We start from the raw sequence: 24,307 nt of genomic DNA, 5'->3' as shown, positions 1-24,307 counted from the left end.
GGAGAATGATTTCCGTGTTGTGCAAGGTTCTTCAGCCCTTCGAACTTGCCACACGTGAAGTCAGTTCAGACACTGCCAGCTTGAGTCAGGTCATTCCCCTCATCAGGCTTTTGCAGAAGCAGCTGGAGAAAGTGAAGGAGGAGCTAAGACGGAGCGATTCCGCTCGGCATGTGGGACTTGTGGATGAAGCCCTTCATTCGCTTTGCCAGGATTCCAGGGTGGTCAATCTGTTGAAATCAGACCACTACATTTTGGCCACCGTGCTCGATCCTAGGTTTAAAGCCTATGTGGTGTCTCTCTTTCCGGCCGACACAAGCCTGCAGAGGTGCAAAGACCTGCTGGTGAACACACTGTCAGCTGAAGCGGAACGTGACACGTCAACGGCTCCTTCTTCATTTTCTCCCGCAACTGGGGCTGCCAGGAAAAAACTTAGGTATCCTAAGCAACCCGCTGGCGGTGATGCAGGGCAGGCAGGACCAAGTTTGGACATCTGGTCCGGACTGAAGGACCTGGCAACAATTTCTGACATGTCTACTGTCACTGCATATGATACTGTCACCATTGACAGAATGGTGGAGGATTACATCGGTGACAGCATCCAAGTAGGCATGTCAGACAGTCCATACCTGTACTGGCAGGAAAAAGAGGCAATTTGGAGGCCCCTGTACAAACTGGCTCTATTTTACCTGAGTTGCCCCCCCTCCAGTGTGTACTCCGAAAGAGTGTTTAGTGCAGCCGGGAACCTTGTCAGCGAAAGGCGTAGGAGGTTGCTTCCACAGAATGTGGAGAAGATGATGTTCATCAAAATGAATTATCAGCTCTTCCAGGGAGACCAGCCTCCAGAACGTACAGAGGGACCTGTGGTGGTGGATTCAAGTGGGGACGAGTTAATACTTTGTGAGGATGAGGATGTACACACTGAAGAGGGTGAGGAATCGGTGGATGAGGAGGATGAGGATGACATCTTGCCTCCGTAGAGCCAGTTTGTGCAGGGACACATTAATTGCCAGCTTGTTTTGTGGGGGCCCAAACGAACCAATCATTTCAGCCACAGTTGTGTGGCAGACCCTGGCGCTGAAATGATTGATTTGTTAAAGTGTGCATGTCCTGTTTATACAACATAAGGGTGGGTGGGAGGGCCCAAGGACAATTCCATCTTGCACCTCTTTTTTTCTTTGCATTATGTACAGTTTGGGGCCTAGTTTTTCTAACTGCCATCCTGTCTGCCACTGCAGTGTCACTCCTAGATGGGTCACGTGTTTGTGCCGCCCACTCGTGTCGCTTAGCATAGTCATCCAGCTACCTCGGTGCAACCTTTTGGACATAAAAACACTATTGTGAGGTGTGAGGTGTTCAGAATAGACTGGAAATGAGTGGAAATTAAGGTTATTGAGGTTAATAATAGCATAGGAGCAGAAAAACCTACAAATTCTGTGATTTTAGCTGTTTTTATGCTTTTTTTCAAAAAAATACAGATCCAAAACACAAAACCCAGAACCCAAAACACGGAAGGGTGGTTTTGGCAAAACCAATCCAGATCCAAAACACGAAGAAAGATCCAGATCCAAAACCAAAACACAAAACACGAAAAGTGGCCGGTGCACACCCCTATTTCACACTGAAGTAATTGCAGTGCTTGCAGCCAGGTATAGTCAACCTCAAGAGCTGCGAGCACATCTGATGGTGCTCGATGTACCAATGGTTTGCTGCTCTTCCAGATGACGTGCACAAGTGGGCATCTTAGGAATGGCTGGTGGGCATCTGCATACACAAAGTGATCGCTCGCCAAGACATAGTGGGTGTGCTAATGCCTTGCCGTGCGATCGCCTGCCTTGCTGGGCGTGCATTGGATTTGCATACGCTGGGAGCGAGCGTCCGCATCTAGCGAGCGGCCATGAATCAGGCCCTTAGTGTGCAGTGACCTGGGTAATATAGGGTGGGTTTTTTTTGGCTGCTTTTCTTGCCATAAGCTTTTGCTTGTTTTATAGTTATTTGGTTAATTTGCAGCCCTCTGATTGTGGCTTCATCCAGCATATTCTCCATGTATGTGTGGTTTGTTTCCACCCTCCTCATACAGTGCAATATACAGAATATTAGACAATCCTGGACAGATCACCTGGGTGATTATATTATATAGCACAAACATACTATGCAGCACTTACAGAGACTATTTGGCCATTCACATAATTCCCTGCCCAAGTGTAGCTTACAGCCTATGTTCCCTACCACATACACACTAGGGTTACATTTTGTCAGTAACCAATCCACCTACCAGTATATGTTTGGTTAGTGGGATTATACTAGAGTGCCTGAAGTACACCCAAGCACATACAGGAAGAATATACAAACTCCACACGAATATGGCTTTGGCAGGAATTGCACCCATTACTTCAGTGCTGTTAGGCAGTAAATCTAACCATTATATGAATCATGCCTCACAGTTTGAGTAGTTTCTCACTTGGGCAGGGTATGTATTTGCCTTTTAGTCCAGAGCTACTGCCCTCCATCTGTGCAGCACTTTTTTCCCCATCATCCATAGAAAGCCACTTCCCCGCAGAGCATCTGCGGAGTCCTGGGACCGAACCATGACTGGCACACACTGCTAAAGCTAACAAGTTAGTTCTGTCTCAGGGGTATGCAGGGAGGGACAGTGCCAATTTGGGTAATACAGGAACATTTTAAGTGTTAGGGGGCCTTTTTGCTCAGGAACAATAGCTAACAAAGGTTTGATACTGAGCTGTATACAGCATTGCTCTGTGAGTTTAATGATTCACCCTGGTAACACTGCAGCCAGTCCCCTGAGCTCCTTACCTCCTCACATTACTGTAGCTGCACTTGGAGCTTCTGTCCGTGCAGCCCACGCAGTTCTCTTCTAACACAGGCTCCTTGTCTCTGTGCCCCAGTACTCTCTGTGCTCCGATCGAGGCTGTCTGTAGCCACTGAGGTGAGTACACAGCATGGTCGGGGAAAGGCTGCCTTTGTAGTGCGCGGCGCGGCCCGGAAGGGGTAGGGGGCTGGCTGGCTGACTCTGTGTAAGTCACTGAGGGGAGTGCACAGCATGGTCGGGGGGGAGGCTGTGAAGTGCGCGGCGCTGACCAGCCCGGAAGGTGTAGGAGGCCGGCTGGCTGACTCTGTGTAAGTCACTGAGGGGAGTGCACAGCACGGTCGGGGGGGAGGCTGTGAAGTGCACGGCGCTGACCAGCCCGGAAGGTGTAGGGGGCCGGCTGGCTGACTCTGTGTAAGTCACTGAGGGGAGTGCACAGCACGGTCGGGGGAAGGCTGCCTGTGTAGTGCGCGGCGCTGACCAGCCCGGAAGGTGTAGGGGGCCGGCTAGCTGACTCTGTGTAAGTCACTGAGGGGAGTGCACAGCACGGTTGGGGGGGGAGACTGTGTAGTGCGCGGCGCAGCCCGGAAGAGGTAGGGGGGCGGGCTGCCTGTGTAGTGCGTGGCGTGGACCAGCCCGGAAGGGGAGGGGGGGAGACTGACTGTGTAATCCACTGAGGGAAGCCATGTGCCGGCCCAGCGGGAACTGTCCCGGTTTCCCGGCGGCCCAATCCGCCCCTGTATTGCTGTCTCTCTAATGTCTAGCTAGCTTGTCAAAGATAGCATGCCGAAAACTTGTATTCCACAACAACTATTCAGGAGTACTTGCTGGAAGGCAATAGATTGTAATTTTTATGTCAGGAAAAATAGGCAATTTGCAGTAGGTCCCTCCAACTGACATTGTTATGGCAGTCTGGGACTTTTAAGGTAACTTCAGCTGAATATCTATAGATTGCCCATCTTTGCTGTATTCTATAACATGGAACACATTATACTACTGTTTGGAGACATGTTTTACAGTTACCTTAGCATATGACAATGATATGAAGAATAAAATCAATGTTATTTGTCCAAGAATTTTAAAGCAATTCAAAAAAATCATGTGCATCTGGTTTGTTATGTAATTGTTACTCCATACTTACCTACCCTCCCGATTTGGGCGGGAGCCTCCCAAAACTCGGATGCCGCTCCCGGCCTCCCGGGAAGGCAGGCAAGTCTCCCGGCAGCTGCCGACCCCTCATGCCCCCCCCACCGCAATCACGCCGAATCGCATAATTTTGGCCCCGCCCCAGCATTGTGTAGTGTGGGCGGGGCCAAACTTACGCAATCGCGTGGCCACACCCCAACTATGCCCATACGCGCCGGCCACATCCCTGATTTTGCCGATCTTTTTGCCACCTCCCGGAAGGGGCAACCAGAATGTCGGCATCTCTGTGTTACTCACCTTATTTATACGTGAAATAACATGTTGACAGATGCAATACAATTATTTCAGATCAGTACAGTTTGCATATGGCTATCAGAGAAGATATTTAAATTCAGGTATATATAAAATACAGAATCTGCATGGTATAATTAGTTTTCCACATAGCATTCATGCTGCAAGAATGCAGTTTCTACTATCACCTTGCAGTGAAACCATGCAGCTTGCAGATTTCATTATTAGTCTGGATTTCCATGGCAGCATATGCAGCATAAATTTGAATTGAATTAAATTCAATGACTATAAATTTCTATCAAATGTGTATTTTGCAGGTCTCATCATTTAAATGCAGTCATGCCATAAGCTCATTCAATATACAGCATTTTTCAATGCCACTAAACGGTAGATTGCTAGTGACTGAAAGAAAGCTTCCCAGCCCTCTGTAATGCAGTGATAGGCAGATTTGGCATGCTGCTCCTGCTCCCATGAAATATGTCACCACTTCCCTAATGTTTGAGACGCCTGGTATTTACAAAATTGCAGTAACTCCCCGTGTACAGTTGACCTCCTTACCCATTGGTTCTGCTGATGTCATGTTTCTCTCCCTTTTAATGTAACCATTTACTGATGTCTTCTATGAGTTATTCACATTTGCTGGGAAGAGATCCATCCATGGGATAAGAAAAAGATAAGACAACAAAAAAAGAGAGAGAGAGATGGAATAGCAAGTGTCTGGCTATTACATAATGAACAAACAAATTAAATGGTGATAAGAGTTTGGTTATCTAATAATTGATAGGAGTACCAGGATGTGAATTGAAAACACTGCTGTATTGCCAGTTTGGTTGAGGAGGGTAGTGTTTGGATGTTTTTGCCCCAGCATTGGAAAAGTTAGAGTTTCCTTATCTAAGGATGCCTCCAGCCAATCCATGTTAAACAAAAAAAGTAGTCTAGAAGTTACCATACAAACAGTTGGTGGCGAATCATGAATCCACTGTTGGAGGATGGCCTGCCGACCCACTGCTGTTAGGAGCATTATACATTTTTTTTATCAAATTTGGGAATCTCGGGTTGGTCAGCTAGATGACCAAATAAAGCCCAGGATGCAGTACATTGAAAAGTGATGCCTAGCACCTCAGACCCATAGTGATGTAACTCACTCCAAAATTTCCTTATGTACCAACATTCCCAGAGGCAGTGCATAATATCTGCATCTGTAGTTGAGCATTTGGTGCATCTCGACTCGTCCGATATACCCATCAGGTGAAGTTTTTTTTGGCGACAAGTATGCCCTATGTAACAGTTTATACGCCATCTCTTGATATGAGCTGGCAGGAATAAGCTTTAAGTTAGTTTGGAAAGTTTCTAAAATTAGATCTGGAGACATAGAGGGGATCTGGGAGGACCATTTACCTAATTCTGGAAGTTCCATTTCTGGATCTATTTCTGTGCGTATACGTGTGTATATTGTTGAGCAGGAATATGTAGTAGTGCGTGTGAGAGAGTCTAAGGGGTTTATATAATCCTTTTCATTTAATCGGGGGAGGACAGAGCGTAGATAATGGATAGTTTGGTAGTAATACAATTTGTGTTGGGGTCTGAGTCCATTTTTTTCCATGGCTTCATTAAAGGTGAGGGGGAGATATGAGTCATTTAAGAGTGTGCGTAGATTTAGGATTCCAGAAGAACGCCAGGTGGTAAAGGCCAATGTTGTCTCACTTTTCTGGAAGTCTAGATTGCCAATAAAGGGTAAAGTTAAAGAGTGGAATTGCTGGAGTTTGAGTAATTTTCTAGAGGATTGCCAAGCCTGGATGGTAGGTGCGAGGAGAGGGTTGTCTAGATTAAATGACTGCAATCTCGACAGCCGCATATGTAATATATAGCTAAGAGAGAGAGAGAGGAGCGCATAGCTGGGACTCTAATCTGACATCTGTATATATATTGTTGTCAGTGATCTGATCTATGGCGAAGCGTAGAAGACAAACTAGATTATACTGTCTAATATTCGGTAAATTCACACACCCCCTTGGTATGGTTTGGGACAGTTTTTTTTATTTTTTATTATTCCAGATGAAGTTAGAGACAGTAGCGTTGAGTAAAGATAAATCTGACTTCGTAAGTAGAAGAGGAGTCATCTGCAGAACGTACAGCAGTTTCGGGAAACAATCCATTTTAAATAAATTGCAGCGCTCCAACAAGTTAATAGGTAGATTTTGCCACAAACTAAGTTCATTTTTTATTTTGCAAATGGCTGGATCAATATTTAGGGTATAAAAATGGGGCAAGTGGGAAGGATTTGCCACCCCTAGATAAGTAAGGTGGTTGTTTGCCCATTCCATCCCCTCTCCACCTGTCTGAATATAGCCAAAGCTTCCAATTTTTCAAAATTAATGGAAAAGCCAGCAAAGGAGGAGAACCTATTTATAGCATCAATTAAAAGAGGAATGGATTGTCTGGTGGTTGGATATAAATATGAGGAGATCATCTGCAAATGCTGTAATACGTATCTCTTGATCACCAATTCTAATACCAGTAAATTTAGGCAATTGCATAAGATATCGAATAAAGTGTTCCAAGGCCAGGTTAAAGAGGAAGAGTGAGAGAGGGCACCCTTGTCTAGTGCCCCTTTCGAGGTGAAATGAAGGAGAGGTCACGTTATTTACTACTATTTAGGCAGTGGGTGTATCATAAATGGTTTTTACTACATTACAGAAGTTATACCAAAACGTTGATGATGCAATACTCTATCAAGATGGGAACATGCTATTTTATTAAAAGCTTTCTCTGCATCTAAATTAATGAGTATGTTGTCCACAGCTTTGTGTATGTGAGTATGTGTTATAGTAGCTCGTATTCCCTGTACCGATTGCCTATTTCTAATAAAACCCAGCTGTGCAGGGGAAATTAGTTGGGACAGGCAAGTCTTTAGGCAATTAGCCATCAATTTAGTTAAGATTTTAAAGTCCTGGTTTAGCAGGGAGATGGGGCGGTATGACCCCACCAGGGTTGGATCTTTGCCAGGCTTTGCTAATACAATGATTGTAGCTTCATTGAATCTAAGAGGGGTCTTTTTAGTGTTGAGAATGTGGTTATAGAGTTTTGTCAGTGTAGGGGTTAGTTCCTCCCGAAGCATCTTAAAAAACTCTGCTCCAAAGCCATCGGGGCTAGGACTTTTGTTATTTGCTAGAGATTTAATAGTGTCAATTACTTCTTTTTCTGTGATGGGATCATCTAGGGATTCTCTCTTTCCCTGTGACAGTTCGGGAAGACGGGCTTCCTTCAAAAAGGAATGTCCCTTGTTACTATAATTCAGGCCCCTGGTGTATAGTGACTTGTAAAAGCTTGCAAAGTCAGCGCAGATATCAGTTGGAGTGGTAAGGATATTACTGGAATTCTTTTATAGCGTTTACCCAGGTCTTAATGTGTGGGCCTTTAATAAGATTGGCCAGTATCTTCCCTGATTTGTTTCCCCATCTGTGGAATTTATTCCTCTGATAGTTATGTTTAGTTTGGGCTTGTTCAGTGAGAAAGGTGTCATATATCTGTCTAGCAGAGAAATAAGCCTCCCTGTGTGTGGGATTATCTGATCATTTATAGGTACAATAAGCTGCTGTAATTGTAGAGCTCAGCTCTTGTAGACAGGAGGTGAAGTGTTTATGTTTGGAATGGATGTATGAAATGACATGTTTCCTAAGGACGGCTTTGGAAGCCCACCAGAATAACGGTGTGACCGCTACATGTGATGAATTGTCATTAACGTAAGTCAACCATGTATGTTTAAGAAATATATAAAAGTCTTGGGATTTATTAAGATATGCAGGAAAGCGCCAGCACTTAGAGGAGTGTCGGGGCATGGTCAATTGGATAGTCATAACTATCGGGGCATGATCTGATATGATAATATTCTTAATAGACATATTACTGACTTTATGGAAGCGGTGTTTGGATATAAGCAGATAGTCAATGCGAAAGTGGGTGAAGTGCGGATGAGAATTAAAAGAGTAGTCTCTTTGGAGTGAGTGAAGTATACGCCACGGGTCCAGTAGGTCTCATTGTGTGCAAAAGGAGGAAAGAAGAGAATGAGAGTGATCAGTTACTTGTGTACTCAACCCAGATCTGTCCAAGGATGGAACGTCAACTGTGTTCAGGTCACCCGCCAGTATAAGATTTTGACTGCCCCAGGAAAGAACCTTCTGCAAAAGGGCTGCAAAGAAAGATTGATTAGAGGTATTCAGAGCATATATATTGAGTAGGGTATAGATTACTTCATCAATCTTGATATCTAATAATACTGTATATATCTTCCATCAGGATCTAAGTATTTTCTACAAATGGAGTACTGTAAGTTTTTATGGAGTAAAATGGCCACCCCTCTGGTTTTATTGCAATATGAAACAGAGATGCAATCTCCAATCCATATGGCCCTTAGGGAATTTCTTGGATCATCAGTCCAATGGGTTTCCTGAAGGAAGGTTATATGTGGAGACATACGGCCAAGGTGTGAAGTCAACTTTTTATGCTTGATAGGGCTGTTAAGTCCTTCGACGTTCCATGATATTATGTTCAATGGAAGAAGTAAAACATCTCTCTCTATAGATGATTGAGGTGGAGTAAGGTTTGCCATGCTAACCCACCACCACAGCTGGAATTGACAAAAAGATAGATTCAAGGACATAGAGGGGTCCCTTCCTGTCCCAGCATGAGAGGAAAGGAGAGCCCTTGGTAGATCGGAGCCCCAAGCACAGACAAGCACAAAACATATCAACAACTAACAAAACAGTAAACATGAAAGAATTGTGTAAAGAAGAAATGTAGTATTTCGTGTGCATATGTGGTTATTCAGTGTACCCACAGTGTGGCCTATATTTATAAGTGAGACAAACAAAGTGAAATGCAAGAAGATTTAAGTGCAGATCAGTCAAGTATCAGGACGCAAAAAATGAGCTTTTACTGCAGCTGGATCGTCAAAGAAGAGTGGTTTTCCTCCCTCGAACACCCGCTGTCTGGCTGGGTATAGTAGAGAAAACTTGACTTTAGTATCGAATAGATGCTTGCAGATCGGGGCAAAGTCCCTGCATTTATTGGTGACATGAACAGAAAAGTCTTGAAACATGAGAAGACCTTCCCCTTTGTATGATAGACTAGCTGTTTTGCGGTAATGATCCAAGAGCTTTGTTTTGTCTGCGTAGTTTAGGATTTCATTATAACAAGATGAGGGCGGCCTGAGGTGTTTTTGCTATCTGGCACAATTCTGTGTGCCCTCTCAATGGCCAGCGGCATCCCCTTTAGGTCCATGGCTAGTTGTTCCGCAATCCAGCTAGAAAGGAGGTCTAGTAATTCATGACCCTTTATTGATTCTGGAATGCCTATGACCCGCAGGTTGTTGCATCTACTACGGTTCTCTAGGTCATCCAGTTTATCGGTGAGAGTGGTGATGTCCTTATGTTGAGATTCGATGGTATGTTGGGCTGTGCTCAGTGTATTGGGATAGCAAAATGGCTACTGACAGCCATTTCTATTCATGGTTCTTATGTGTGTATCAGACATGAGGTGGAATATCAGGCATGAAACGGTACAGGAATGTGGAAAGAAGACAGGCCATAAATCTTTTAGGCGTTGTCTATTGCGATATAAGCTTGCGTTAAGTTTTAGAAAGTCCTTATCAGTAGTTAGCCAATAAAGTAGTTTGAAGTAGGTTTATGCCCATATTAGTAAGAGTTAGATGGGTATGACAAGTAGGATACTATATAAACAAAGAACAAAGGAGATTCCAGTGGCCTGCCCTATGCCTGGACCAGAGACTGCAGCTGGTGGCCAGGATATTGTTCGTTCCAGCTTTATTCTGAGAGGAGGCTCCTGGATCGTGTAACCATCTTATATTCCGAAGCTAAGTAACTATTATTCTTTCATATCTTGTTATTTGTTGTATTTGTTGTAATAAATTATATCTTTTTTTCAAGATACTGGTTTGTGTGGCTTAATTAACCTTCTGTATCCAAGAACCTTATCTCGTTCCACCAAGAACACTCAGGTTATCTTCTAGTGTTGATACCCTCTGTTATATTTTGTCTAAACGAGTAGAATGTTGGGTTAATTGGGATAGAGTAGATTCAATAGAGTCAGAGAAATTTCCACCTGGGGTATCGTCTCGGGGGGCCTGAGCAGAGCCAGTAGGGGTCATTGACGTGGAGATAAGACATTTTTTCATCAAAAATATGAGTTCAGAATCAAATGTGCAGTTGTATTACGCAGGGGTTGTTAAGTTCACACACGTGGATACATCCAAAAAAATGAAAAATCTACATGAGGAGGGTTGAGTTGAGGGGAGTAAATGTAAGTGTTGCTGAAAGTGGCATTTCAGTTCAATATGTATTTAGCAATTTGTGAAATTCACATAATTACATAATAGAGAAGTGGTGAGGTGGATATATCACTTCCAGCAGTGTAGGTAAACTGCCGGGGTGCCTGTATAGTGCTCTTCTGGTAGTTCAATTGAAGTGCTGGTTAAGATATAAAATGGAAGCTGTGATGGGATAAGAAGCTTGAGTAGCTCAGGAAAAGCAGGCTGAACATAGGTTTTGTGGGCTAATAAAATATATGCTGCAGTTTCCTATACAGCAAGATACGTGTGCTGCATTGGAGGAAAATGCTACAAAATGGTGTCTGTCCCAATACTAGATTCCCTTTGTGCACTGGTTTGCCAGTGTCTTCACTCCCTAGAACAGCCTCCAGGGAAGGAGTTATGTCAGAAAGAATTATTTGCAGATGAGGGGGGCAAATCTTGAATCCGTGGCCCGCAGCTGTATATGGGAACTCCGCAGAGGTTTCAGGTCATGCTGTGGTGGGTAAAATGGCAGCCTCCCATGGTCAACAGTATCCCACACCACCGTCCGCAGATAGCTGCACGGGGCAACAGGAGGCGTCACAGAGACACAGATTATCAGGAGGGAGATAGCGGAGCAGGTGAGGTGCTTCCAACTCAGCACTGTTAAAAGTTGATAATATGACATCCACCTGGAGACAGGGCAGCTGCAGCAGGGACACCAAAATGGCGACCTCCCGCGATTCGCGGTTCCAGCCGCAGGTCTCTCTAGGGGCCCTCCGGGGATATGTGGGGTCATGTCTGGTAGCCAGCCACCCCTAGACAACCGCGGGGTCCATGGCCTCGATGCGGTCTCACCACTTCTGGTCCACGGCGCCGGCTCCAGCCGCTCAGGAGAGGCCGTGGCTTCAGACGGTTGGGTAGGCCGCTATGTCGGGAGTGCCGCTAGGAGGGCGCTTGCTGCAGGAGACCGGGCCCAGGGTGTCCACAGCATCGGGTGTAGAGAAAGCACCTTCAGCCGTGGGGCGCGAGGTACGGAGGCACGGAGTATCTAGCGGGGTGGTGTCCCTTCAATGGCCAGAATCATGAAGGCCCAGTGGGCGGCTGGCAATGCAGGATGACCGTGTTCTCCATGACACGGAGATGCCGCAGCGGGTAGGTTTCAAAATCTAGTCCCCGACTACAAAGCGAAGGGCAGGCCGTAACCCGCAAAGGCGTATTGATGCCTTCCGATTCTGCAGGCCGTGTCCCCCGAGGTAGGTTGGTGGGGAGGGTAGACAGGGGTGACAGGTGGATCTCAGAGAGGGCAGGGAAACGCACTTTTAGGGCTAGCCAAACCGGAGCTCCCCAATCACACCTCACCATTTATTTTAACCATACAGTTGTGTCCTTACACATCTTTGCTGCAGTCACTCTCGGCGCAACCAGATCCCTTGAGACTACTAGATCGGGGCATCTTTTTTGCATATTTTTTCTCAAAAATGCACCTAAGTCACAATGCGATGTGAATATGATGCACCAGCAGGCTGTGTTGATTAATATGATATGCATCACTTGGATATCTGTGTGTGACTGAGTCTCTGAATATGAATAGGAAGTGCTACAATGTAGCAGCCACAGCTGTTTTCATTCCAAGTTCCATTGTGCTTCATATACAGACTTAGGTGCACACAGATATACAAGTGTTGCATATCAAATTAATCAGCCTAGTAGTTGCACGGAACCTGGCGGAACACTCATGCCAGGCAAGTCGCACTGTGTGGTTTAATGAGGACACATCTGTACATAGCTACTTTTTGTTGCTTTCATCCAGAAGATCCAGAGGTTAAGTGTGGGGGACAATGAGACGCGACTGTGCCAGCATGGCACTGTCACCTGCTACAAAATACCACAATTGGTGGGGGTGGTCTATGATGACTTAATTCACTATGAATTTCATCTGTGAGGGTGCACATCCTCCCATGTGTCCGGGGGTACGCACGGAAATTCAGGAGTCCATTGTAAATTACAGAAGAGTGGATAAGTATGAATATAACTAAACCATTTGCCTCTTTCAGTTCAAGTGAAGGCTTTTGCTGTCGTGCTGCAAGGGTACTCTTCTGGTTATCGATCCAGCTTGGAGTACCAATGTGTCTTGTGTTTTTTTTTTCCTTTCTTGTGCCATTCCCGAAATAACTCCTTAAATGCAAAACATTCTTATTAAACTTATATATAACATTATCTTTATTAGTCAAAATCCTATGCAACATACCCTGTGTTCACAATTATTGGACGTGTAGGGTTTATATACGAACTTTTGTTTGTGTTTATCTCAGATTTTAAAAGGGCAATGTGTCTTGCTAGTAAAAGCACTGCCCTTTTAAATATCAGGCATTAACATGAACAGAAGTTTCAGATTTAACAACCCGACACTTCGTAAATAAACCCCTTATTCCTCTATAATTGAAACGTCTTAAATGAAATAGTGTATAATTTGTTTCATTCTAAACCATGAATCTTCTATAGCAGGAGATATATTCATTCCAAAATCATTTACATCAACTATAAGAGATCATATATAAAACTCTTATGTGCTCAAATATTATTTTCTACAGTACCATATAAATTAGTTTGTTTGCATTTTCAATGCATCCACCCAGATGGACGGAGCTTACAGCAGGTTATATATGTGTGCTTCAGCAGCTATGTTTCAGTCCAAGAGAACCCCTTACTGTGAAGCCCAACACTGGCAACTATAGTAATATTAAAGGGCAGAGAGACAAAATGGCTTGTGTATTGGGTTACAGATCAATTTTAGGTTAACACTGATATTGCTAAGGATAGAAAAGGTAATAGGGATAATGCCATAAGTAAAGACAGAGTAACAATATAGTGTATAGTAAAAATAGCTTACTGTGCAGTGCGCATGTGTGATTAGGCAAACACCAGGGGGTATATTTACTACACCCTGCAACCAATCAAATTCTACTTAACATTTATCTAGCACCTTCTAGAAGATAATAGATAAATTCTGATTGGTTACTATGGGCAACATCTCCACTTCTAAAAACCCACACTTTTGTAAATATACACCCAGATCTGGTCGGCAAAGTGCTAAGTGCTTTCTTATTGCTGCCAACCATTATCACTCTCTGCTGAGCATCACTCACATGCCCTGGCAAACTTTTTACAGTTATACATTACTTTAACATGTTTTGTTTAATCTTGGACTTGCAGAAGTTCAAACCTTGTATTTGGATTTGGCATCAGGGCTGTAGAGATTGGTGTACGATGGGTGTCCCTGGAACAGAATTCTGCAGTTCGTACTGCTGCTTCAGTGCTAGCTGGAACAAAGGACAATCAATCCAGGCACGCATCTCGCAGGGCTTCTGGGCAGCTCTTCACTTTCTAATGCTGTTGTCCTCCCCCAACATGACTTTAGAGGGGCAGGGCAAGCATAGGGCGGCAGAGAGACTTACTCTGCCATTGTAATGCAGGTAAACCCGAATCAATACAGCTTAGAACAAACTAATTTAAATTCCAGTGCAAAGGAATTCAAACATTTCTATCAAACAACAAGAAGCACTACATTTGTTAAGCATAGCCAAAGTTGTTTTATGATTGCCTGTCATAATTAACATTCATAATTATATGTTCCAATGTAGGTGTTAGGTTGTTCGCTGAAAATCATGAAAATCAGTATTGAAATTGAATTTAAATAGATAAAAGTAATATGTTGTTATTTATTTTCTCAGTACAGGGCAACTACACTTCCAGCCTTCAAATATTATGTGACTTGCGCGTGCCTTATATTCTTCTGTATCTTCATTGTGCAAATTCTTGTATTACCAAAGTAAGTATGCTTCATATTAATGTTAATTATGACACATCCAAAAACAATTTCCTTCGACAGATAAATAATATAAGTAAAATATTTCATACATAGATGTGAAGAAAACATTATTGTCATGAGTATTTTTTCTTATTTTAAATAAAAAAATAATATATACATATATATAGAGAGAGAGAGAAAAATTTGAGATGTCCGGCACTCAGAAATACCAAGCCTGCAACCTGCTCCGGTGCCCGTTCCACAAGGTGTACAGAAGAATAGGATGATGAATGGCACTCAAAGTCCATGAAAAAATTCAAATATACAGCCTTATATGGGGTCCCCATATAAGCATGTGTCTTTGCATTATTTCATGGACTCTGAGTGCCGTTCATCATCCTATTCATATATATATATATATATATATATATATTGTGATAGGATCACTGGTAAAGTGGTCTGTGGCAGGTACATTTGTCCCAGATTCCTGTCTTTTGTGTTTTAAACCCCCAGGAGAAAGTCTGCAGTGTAGCAGGCTTGAGTTTCGGCTTTTGAAAAGCCAGTTTGGGACCTGGGGGTTGTGCGTGAGAGGAGAGGGAGGGCTCCACCCACGGCCACTCCAGGTTTTGGTTCTCGCAGCCTGGTAACAGGCTTGTTAGTGTTCCACCTGAGAGTGGCCAATATAAGCCTAGTGTGTTTAGGGCTGATTGTCTCACCTGGGAGAGCAGACAGGGAGTTTGCTCAGAGACACTTGAAAACCTAACTGTGAGTGTTGTGCTGTGCCTTTTGTTGCTGGTGAGGGCATTAGGCCCTGCCAGGTTCTGGTAGTGAGGGAACCACCTGTGAAGTTAGTGCCCCAACAGGGCTAGGATTTATGTTTATGTTTTCTTTATGTTATTTCTGACATTTGTACAATAAAGACTGGCGCCGACCAGCTTGTACTCGCATCCAGACTGGTGTGCTGCTTCCCTGCTGCTGTGTGTGTGTGTAAGGAAGGAGTCCCCTACCCAGGAGAGGGACCTCCTAATCTGACTGTGTCACAATATATATAAAAAAAAATATATATATATATATATATATATATATATATATATATATACATATATATATATATATATATATATATATATATATATATATTAGGGGTGTGCACCGGCCACTTTTCGTGTTTTGGTTTTGGATCTGGATCTTTCTTCGTGTTTTGGATCTGGATTGGTTTTTGCCAAAACCACCCTTCAGGGTTTTGTGTTTTGGATCTGTATTTTTTTGGAAAAAAGCATAAAAACAGCTAAAATCACACAATTTTTTTTGTTCCTATGGTATTATTAACCTCAATAACATTTCTACTCATTTCCAGTCTATTCTGAACACCTCACAATATTGTTTTTAGGCCAAAAGGTTGCACCGAGGTAGCTGGATGACTATGCTAAGCGACATAAGTGGGCGGCACAAACACGTGGCCCATCTAGGAGTGGCACTGCAGTGGCAAACAGGATGGCAGTTTGAAGAACTAGACCCCAAAAGGCGCTGCATTGTGACTTATCGCGTCACCCATTGACTGCTGCTGGGCACACAGGACGGGACTCAGGAGAGAGATGGACGCCACCTATCTGATAGGATGCTGTTCGTGGGGAACTTAGATCCCAGGGCCACCGAGGAGATCCTGGTCCTGCAAATAACGTCAAAATTCCAAAGGACAAGGATGGAAAGTCGAAACAATTTGCTTTTGTCAATTTCAAACAAGAGGAGTCTGTTCCCTATGGAATGAGTTTGTTAAATGGAATCAAACTCTTTGGGAGGCCACTGAAAATTCAATTCAGGTCAGGAAGAGCCATGGCTCTGCAGAAACAAATAGTGCAGCCTGCTCACCACAAGGAAATGGTAGTTTTACTGGAAACAGTCCATCAACGTATGACTACAGTCATGATGGTAATGGGGAGTTCACAAAATACTCTGAACTTTCACCTCCTGTTCCAAACTATCAGAGATCTTACTCTTCTCTGGACAATCTTCAAAGACAAGCAATGATGAATAACTTCTGTAGGTCGGAAACCCCTCATGGATCCAGCACAGCAATGATGGTCCAACCCAGTTACTCGCCATCACATTATCTGGCTCACCAAAGTCGGTACAGTCACGGATCCAATCATTCTCCCCACACAGATATGATTCCTCTTCCAGCCACCGATCCAGTAGAAGCCATAGCTCTCATCCTTATCAAAAGGAGAGTTACCACAGTAGCAAAGATGCATACTACAGAGGAGGTCAGGAGGAGCACTATCATGGCACTGATGGCTGGAGTCCAAACCAGAGAAAAGAGCCTAGGTGCCATTCATCTCGCCACTAATCTGTCACGGTCACGTCTACTTTTTACTGGATCTCTGTTTGGCCAGAAGTTTCTCTTCTTTTACTTCTACGCAAAAAAAAGCTGTTAGGTGTCCTCTAAAGGACCAGAGAATAAAGTTGCTAAATATTATTCTAGTATTATGGGCAGATGATTATATTCTCACATTTATTTTTTTTATGGCTCACATTGTGGGGGTTTTAAACAAGGTTTTTGTTTTTTTTTTAATTATTCAATGCAAGAAAATACTTTTTAATAGAAAACAATGTAAAGAGAAAAATATACCGTTTTAGAAGAACAGCACATGTCCTATTGTCAAGCAAATGAAAAAAGTTATATTAAATTAAATCTACAACTACACACATTAAAGGCATGCTATATGTGAGCTGAAGGGTCTCACCAGTTCCTAGTGAATGGATGTGCTGAATGTAGGTTCCACCCTCACATTCACTACCTGTATTGCACATAGGTATTTGATCCACCCTAGTGCTTACATAATATGAGCGATCTAATCCAAATATCTGCCCAAATCACTAATCAAAGGACAGCAGTCGGTGAAATGTTGACCTCAGATGGCTGAATATCATACATGGGGGTCTGTGTGCTGGGCCTTGGCGGGAGAGAGGAGGTGGACTGAGATAAAGTACCGAGCAGTCAGTTCCTAATTGTCATTTTTCACAAACACCCTGTGGAGTGACCGTTGGGAGCTTGACTGGTTGGGAATTGTCTCCGTCCAATTGGTCTCTCTCTGGGTACATGGTACATGGACCCCATAGTCCCCGAAGTTGTCATTCCTTTACAGTGCTGTCACATTGTGTGCTTATTTTGGTGTATCATTGTATCAATGTTTTGGTTTGTTTGGGCCTCCACAAATTAAGCTGGCAATTAATCTGTCCCTGCACAAACTGGCTCTACAGAGGCAAGATGTCATGACAAGTGTGCCAATGACAGGTGTGGCTAAAACGCACACAAAAAAAGTAGTTTTTTTTAATTTTTATATTTTCGGGCAGCAGCCCTTGACAGACAGCAGCACAGCACCCCTGCGCAGCTACGCCGATGAAAGTGACAGGTGTTGCAATGACAGTGACAGGTGTGGCTAACACGCACACAAAAAAAATATATATATTTTTTTCCCCTGGCAGCAGCCTTTGACAGACAGCAGCACAGCACCCCTGCACAGCTACGCCAATGACAGTGACAAAAAAATATATTATTTTTTTTCACACTGGGGGTGAGTGAAGACGAGCTCCCCTGAAGGACAGAGCACCTGGACAATATGGATGACAGAAGCCAGCCAGCCCCTATATGGACAACAGTAGCCAGCCAGCTCCTTTATGGACAAGAGTAGCCAACCAGCCCCTATATGGATACAGTAGCCAACCCCTATATGGACAACAGTAGCCAGCCAGCTCCTATAAGGACAACAGTAGCCAGCCAGCCCCTATATGGACAACAGTAGCCAGCCAGCCCATATGGTCAGCGTCAGCAGCAACAAATCCCAGCTCCCTCCCTGTGCACACTCAACAACCGGAATGAAAAATGGCGGTGATCGCAGGACCTTTTATATAATCCAAAATCCGCGAGAATCCGACAGCAGGATGATGATATTTTGCCTCCATTTCAGATCCAAGCCAGGTGGGAAACCCCAAGCCAGCTCGGATCTGGACTCGGATCGGGGGGGTCGGGGGGTTCGGATTTTGGAAATCTGAACCCGCTCATCCCTAAAATATATATATATATATATATATATATATATTAAGGGTGAGCTGGTTCGGATTTCTGAAATCCGAACCCCCCCGAGCCCCCCCGATCCGAGTCAGATCCGAGTCAGGCTCAACTTTTCCCGCCTGACTCGGATCTGAAATTGAGGCAAAACGTCATCATCCCGCCCTCCGGGTCTCGCGGGTTTTGGATCCTATATAAGGTACCCGCGTTGGCGCCATTTTCTCACTCGGCTGTGGACAGTGAAGAGGGAGGGTGGGAGTTAGGGCTGGCTGGGCTGTGTAGTGTAGTGTAGTGCAGAGTAGTGTTGTGCTGTGCTGTGCTGCGCTGTGCTGCTGTTGTCCACTACTTCAAAGTCCATAGGGGCTGGCTGTGTTGTGCTGTGCTGCTGTTGTTAAAAGGGGCTGTGTCCACTACTTCAAAGTCCATAGGGGCTGGCTGGACTTTGTTGTGCAGTCAGGTCTCCATAGGGGCTGTGTCCACTTCAAAGTCCTGTGCAGTGTCCCAGTCCTAAAGGGGTGCTGTTGTGTTGTCCAGGGGGTACTCTGTCCATCAGGGGTGCTCCCCACAAGTGCTAAAAAAAAAAAAAAAATCTGGGTTTGTGAATTGTGTGCGCAGTAGCCGCACGTGCATCAACAAAGTAGTGCCAAGCGTGCGCCTGTGTCATAAGTAAAGGGCCGGCTGGCTTGACCGTTAAAGGGTACTGTAACCCCCAAATTACACTCCAGTCCAAACCAAAACAAAAAATATTTTTTCTGTGTTTGTGAATTGTGTGCGCAGTAGCCGCACGTGCATCAACAAAGTAGTGCCAAGCGTGCGCCTGTGTCATAAGTAAAGGGCCGGCTGGCTTGACCACTAAAGAGTGCTGTAACCCCCCAAGTACACTCCAGTCCAAACCAAAAAACAAAATATTTTTTCTGTGTTTGTGAATTGTGTGCGCAGTAGCCGCACGTGCATCAACAAAGTAGTGCCAAGCGTGCGCCTGTGTCATAAGCAAAGGGCCAGCTGGCTTGACCGTTAAAGGGTGCTGTAACCCCCAAAGTACACTCCAAACCAAATAACAAAATATTTTTTCTGTGTTTGTGAATTGTGTGCGCAGTAGCCGCACGTGCATCAACAAAGTAGTGCCAAGCGTGCGCCTGTGTCATAAGTAATGGGCCGGCTGGCTTGACCGTTAAAGGGTGCTGTAACCCCCAAAGTACACTCCAGTCCAAACCAAAAAACAAAATATTTTTTCTGTGTTTGTGAATTGTGTGCGCAGTAGCCGCACGTGCAGCAACAAAGTAGTGCCAAGCGTGCGCCTGTGTCATAAGTAAAGGGCCGGCTGGCTTGACCGTTAAAGGGTGCTGTAACCCCCAAAGTACACTCCAAACCAAATAACAAAATATTTTTTCTGTGTTTGTGAATTGTGTGTGCAGTAGCCGCACGTGCATCAACAAAGTAGTGCCAAGCGTGCGCCTGTGTCATAAGTAAAGGGCCGGCTGGCTTGACCGTTAAAGGGTGCTGTAACCCCCAAAGTACACTCCAAACCAAATAACAAAATATTTTTTCTGTGTTTGTGAATTGGGTGCGCAGTAGCCACACGTGCATCAACAAAGTAGTGCCAAGCGTGCGCCTGTGTCATAAGTAAAGGGCCGGCTGGCTTGACTGTTAAAGGGTGCTGTAACCCCCAAAGTACACTCCAGTCCAAACCAAATAACAAAATATTTTTTCTTGCCAATATGCCATTTACGACACGGAGTGGCAAGGAACGGCTAAGGTCGATCCCTAGTATGTTCATGACTAGTGGTTCAGCTTCACATGACGATGGAAGCCCTCCTCCCACTAAAAAAATCAAAAGAGTTAAGCTGGCAAAAGCACAGCGAAGAACTGTGCTTTCTAAGAAGATATCACAAATCCCCAAGGAGAGTCCAAGTGTGGTGGTGGTTGCGATGCCTGACCTTCCCAGCACTGGACGAGAAGAGGTGGCTCTTTCCACCATTTGCACACCCCCTGCAAGTGCTGAAAGGAGCACCCACAGTCCACTTGCTGATATGCAAATTGATGATGTCACTGTTGAGGTACAACAGGATGAGGATACTGGTGTAGCTGGCGCTGAAGAGGAAGTTGGCGAGGAGGATTCTGATGGTGATGTGGTTTGTTTAAATCAGGCTCCGGGGGAGACAGTTGTTGTCCGTGGGATGAAAAAGCCCATCACGGTCATGCCTGGGCAGAAGACCAAACATTCCACCTCTTTGGTCTGGCAATATTTCTATCCAAATCCGGACAACAACTGTCTTGCCATATGTACCATGTGTAAAGGTGTAATAAGTAGGGGTAGGGATGTTAACCACCTAGGAACATCCTCCCTTATACGGCACCTGCAGCGTGTTCATAATAAGTTACTGTCAAGTTCAGAAACTTTGGCTAAGACAGTGAGCAGTCCAGGGACACCTAAATCCCGTTGTCCTGTTGTATCCAAGCACCTGCAAACCACACCGTCAACTCCCTCCTCATCAATTTCCTCCTTAGTCAGGATCGGAAGTAGTCCTGCAGGCCATGTCACTGGCATGACTGACTCTCCTATCCGGGATTCCTCCGGAGGATCCTGCATTGCTACGCCTCCTGCTGCCGCTGCTGCTGTTGCTGCTGCTGGGAGTCGTTCATCATCCCAGAGAGGAAGTAGGAACAAGTCTACTTTTACTAAACATTTGACCCTCCAACAGTCCTTAGCGAGGAGGATGAAGTACGACAGCAGTCATCCTGAAGCAAAACGTATAACTGAGGCCTTGACTGCTATGTTGGTGTTAGACGTGCGTCCGGTATCCGCCATTAGTGCAGTGGGATTTAGACAATTGATGGAGGTAGTGTGTCCCCGGTTCCAAATCCCGTCTAGATTCCACTTCACTAGGCAGGCGATACCGAGACAGTACAGAAACGTCAGAAAAAGTGTCCTTAAAAATGCCATTGTACCCAATGTCCACTTAACCACGGACATGTGGACAAGTGGAACAGGGCAGACTAAGGACTATATGACTGTGACAGCCCACTGGGTAGATGTATCACCTTACGCAGCAACAGCAGCAGCGTCACCAGTAGCAGCATCTCAGAAACTCCAGCTTGTTCCAAGGCAGGCTACGCTGTGTATCACCGGTTTCAGTAAGAGGCACACCGCCGACAACCTCTTAGAGAAACTGAGGGAAATCATCGCCCAGTGGCTTACCCCACTTAGACTCTCCTGGGGATTTGTGATATCTGACAACGCCACCAATATTGTGCGGGCATTACATCTGGGCAAATTCCAGCACGTCCCATGTTTTGCTCACACAATAAACTTGGTGGTGCAGAATTTTCTGAAAAGCGACAGGGGCGTGCAGGAGACGCTTTGGGTGGCCTGAAAAATTTCTGGCCACTTTCGCCATTCAGCGACTGCGTGCCGAAGAATGGAGCGCCAGCAAACACTCTTGAACCTGCCCCACCATCACCTGAAGCAAGAGGTTGTGACGCGGTGGAACTCAACCCTCTATATGCTTCAGAGGATGGAGGAGCAGCAAAAGGCCATACAAGCCTATACATCCACCTATGACATAGGCAAAGGAGGGGGTATGCACCTGACTCAAGCGCAGTGGAGAATGATTTCCGTGCTGTGCAAGGTTCTCCAGCCCTTCGAACTTGCCACACGTGAAGTCAGTTCAGACACTGCCAGCTTGAGTCAGGTCATTCCCCTCATCAGGCTTTTGCAGAAGCAGCAGGAGAAAGTGAAGGAGAAGCTAAGACGGAGCGATTCCGCTCGGCATGTGGGACTTGTGGATGAAGCCCTTCATTCGCTTTGCCAGGATTCCAGGGTGGTCAATCTGTTGAAATCAGACCACTACATTTTGGCCACCGTGCTCGATCCTAGGTTTAAAGCCTATGTGGTGTCTCTCTTTCCAGCCGACACAAGCCTGCAGAGGTGCAAAGACCTGCTGGTGAACACACTGTCAGCTGAAGCGGAACGTGACACGTCAACAGCTCCTTCTTCATTTTCTTCCGCAACTGGGGCTGCCAGGAAAAAACTTAGGTATCCTAAGCAACCCGCTGGCAGTGATGCAGGGCAGGCAGGACCAAGTTTGGACATCTGGTCCGGACTGAAGGACCTGGCAACAATTTCTGACATGTCTACTGTCACTGCATATGATACTGTCACCATTGACAGAATGGTGGAGGATTACATCAGTGACAGCATCCAAGTAGGCATGTCAGACAGTCCGTACCTGTACTGGCAGGAAAAAGAGGCAATTTGGAGGCCCCTGTACAAACTGGCTCTATTTTACCTGAGTTGCCCCCCCTCCAGTGTGTACTCCGAAAGAGTGTTTAGTGCAGCCGGGAACCTTGTCAGCGAAAGGCGTAGGAGGTTGCTTCCACAAAATGTTGAGAAGATGATACTCATAAAAATGAATTATCAACTCTTCCAGGGAGACCAGCCTCCAGAACGTACAGAGGGACCTGTGGTGGTGGATTCCAGCGGGGACAAGTTAATACTCTGTGAGGATGAGGATGTACACAACACTGCAGAGGGTGACGAATCGGTGGATGAGGATGAGGACGACATCTTGCCTCCGTAGAGCCAGTTTGTGCAGGGACAGATTAATTGCCAGCTTGTTTTGTGGGGGCCCAAACGAACCATTAATTTCAGCCACAGTCATGTGGCAGACCCTGGCGCTGAAATGATTGGTTTGTTAAAGTGTGCATGTCCTGTTTATACAACATAAGGGTGGGTGGGAGGGCCCAAGGACAATTCCATCTTGCACCTCTTTTTTTTCTTTGAATTATGTACTGTTTGGGGCCTAGTTTTTCAAACTGCCATCCTGTCTGCCACTGCAGTGTCACTCCTAGATGGGCCACGTGTTTGTGCCGCCCACTCGTGTCGCTTAGCATAGTCATCCATCTACCTCGGTGCAACCTTTTGGACATAAAAACACTATTGTGAGGTGTGAGGTGTTCAGAATAGACTGGAAATAAGTGGAAATGTAGGTTTTTGCGGTTAAGAATAGCATAGGAGCAGAAAAATCAACACATTCTGTGATTTTAGCTGTTTTTATGCTTTTTTAAAAAAAATACAGATCCAAAACACAAAACCCAGAACCCAAAACACCGAAGGGTGGTTTTGGCAAAACCAATCCAGATCCAAAACGCGAAGAAAGATCCAGATCCACAACCAAAACACAAAACACGAAAAGTGGCCGGTGCACACCCCTAATATATATATATATATATATATATATATATATATATATATACAGTGCTAGTTTTCAGCAGGAACTCTCATTAACTAAGACACAATGTCCTGGGCCAAAATAAATTTTCCATAAGACAGGTTTTATTTTAAAGTCCCTTTTGAGTGCCTTTTTTCTTAATACTTCAGACAGCAGCTGTAGCTGTGAAACAGACAAGCAAGAGACTAGTTGGAATTCCAGAGTAGTGTTCTGAGAAGTTTCCCTTGGGAGTAAGGCAGATATTGAGGTGTTAGCTGCACAGAGGCACTGGTGAAAATAAAAGGTTAAAGGATCTCGATGTCGGTTATAGAGTTGGGAGCGAGTAAGCTTTGCCAGTACCATTGGCCCTCTGTCACTCATGTTCATTCTCATATCAGTTGAATCTACATTGCGAGGAAGGAGAAAGAACCGCGTTGAAGAACAGAAATTTCTCCTCTTTTGGTTTCTCCCGTCCACCCCTTCTAATGAAAAATCTGCATTGAGTAAACCACTGCAATGAGCGGAAAGGAACACAAGGGTTCGGGTGGAAGAAATTGTTCTCAGGTATCTCCTATTAAATGACCGACAACTGCAGAAAATAAAGAGTAAAGTAAATAGACACAGTCCTCCCAGCGCTACTATATAAACA

General features: G+C 44.8%; 1 protein-coding gene across 1 annotated transcript in view; it reads left to right on the top strand.

The window, feature by feature from the left end:
• The window catches only part of ADCY2 (adenylate cyclase 2), a 1,382,785-nt gene that overhangs the window by 975,984 nt on the left and 382,494 nt on the right, over nt 1-24,307 (top strand). Inside the window, exon 14 of the mRNA XM_088442287.1 lies at nt 14,303-14,400. Coding sequence (XP_088298413.1) covers nt 14,303-14,400 — 98 coding nt within the window. The remainder of the gene's footprint in view (nt 1-14,302; nt 14,401-24,307) is intronic.

Source organism: Taudactylus pleione, unplaced genomic scaffold (genome assembly GCF_031769625.1).
Source record: "Taudactylus pleione unplaced genomic scaffold, aTauple2 ptg000309l, whole genome shotgun sequence".
Taxonomy (NCBI): Eukaryota; Metazoa; Chordata; class Amphibia; order Anura; family Myobatrachidae; genus Taudactylus; species Taudactylus pleione.
The sequence above is the reverse complement of the archived record's forward strand: the minus strand, read 5'-3'. Positions and strand labels throughout refer to the sequence as shown.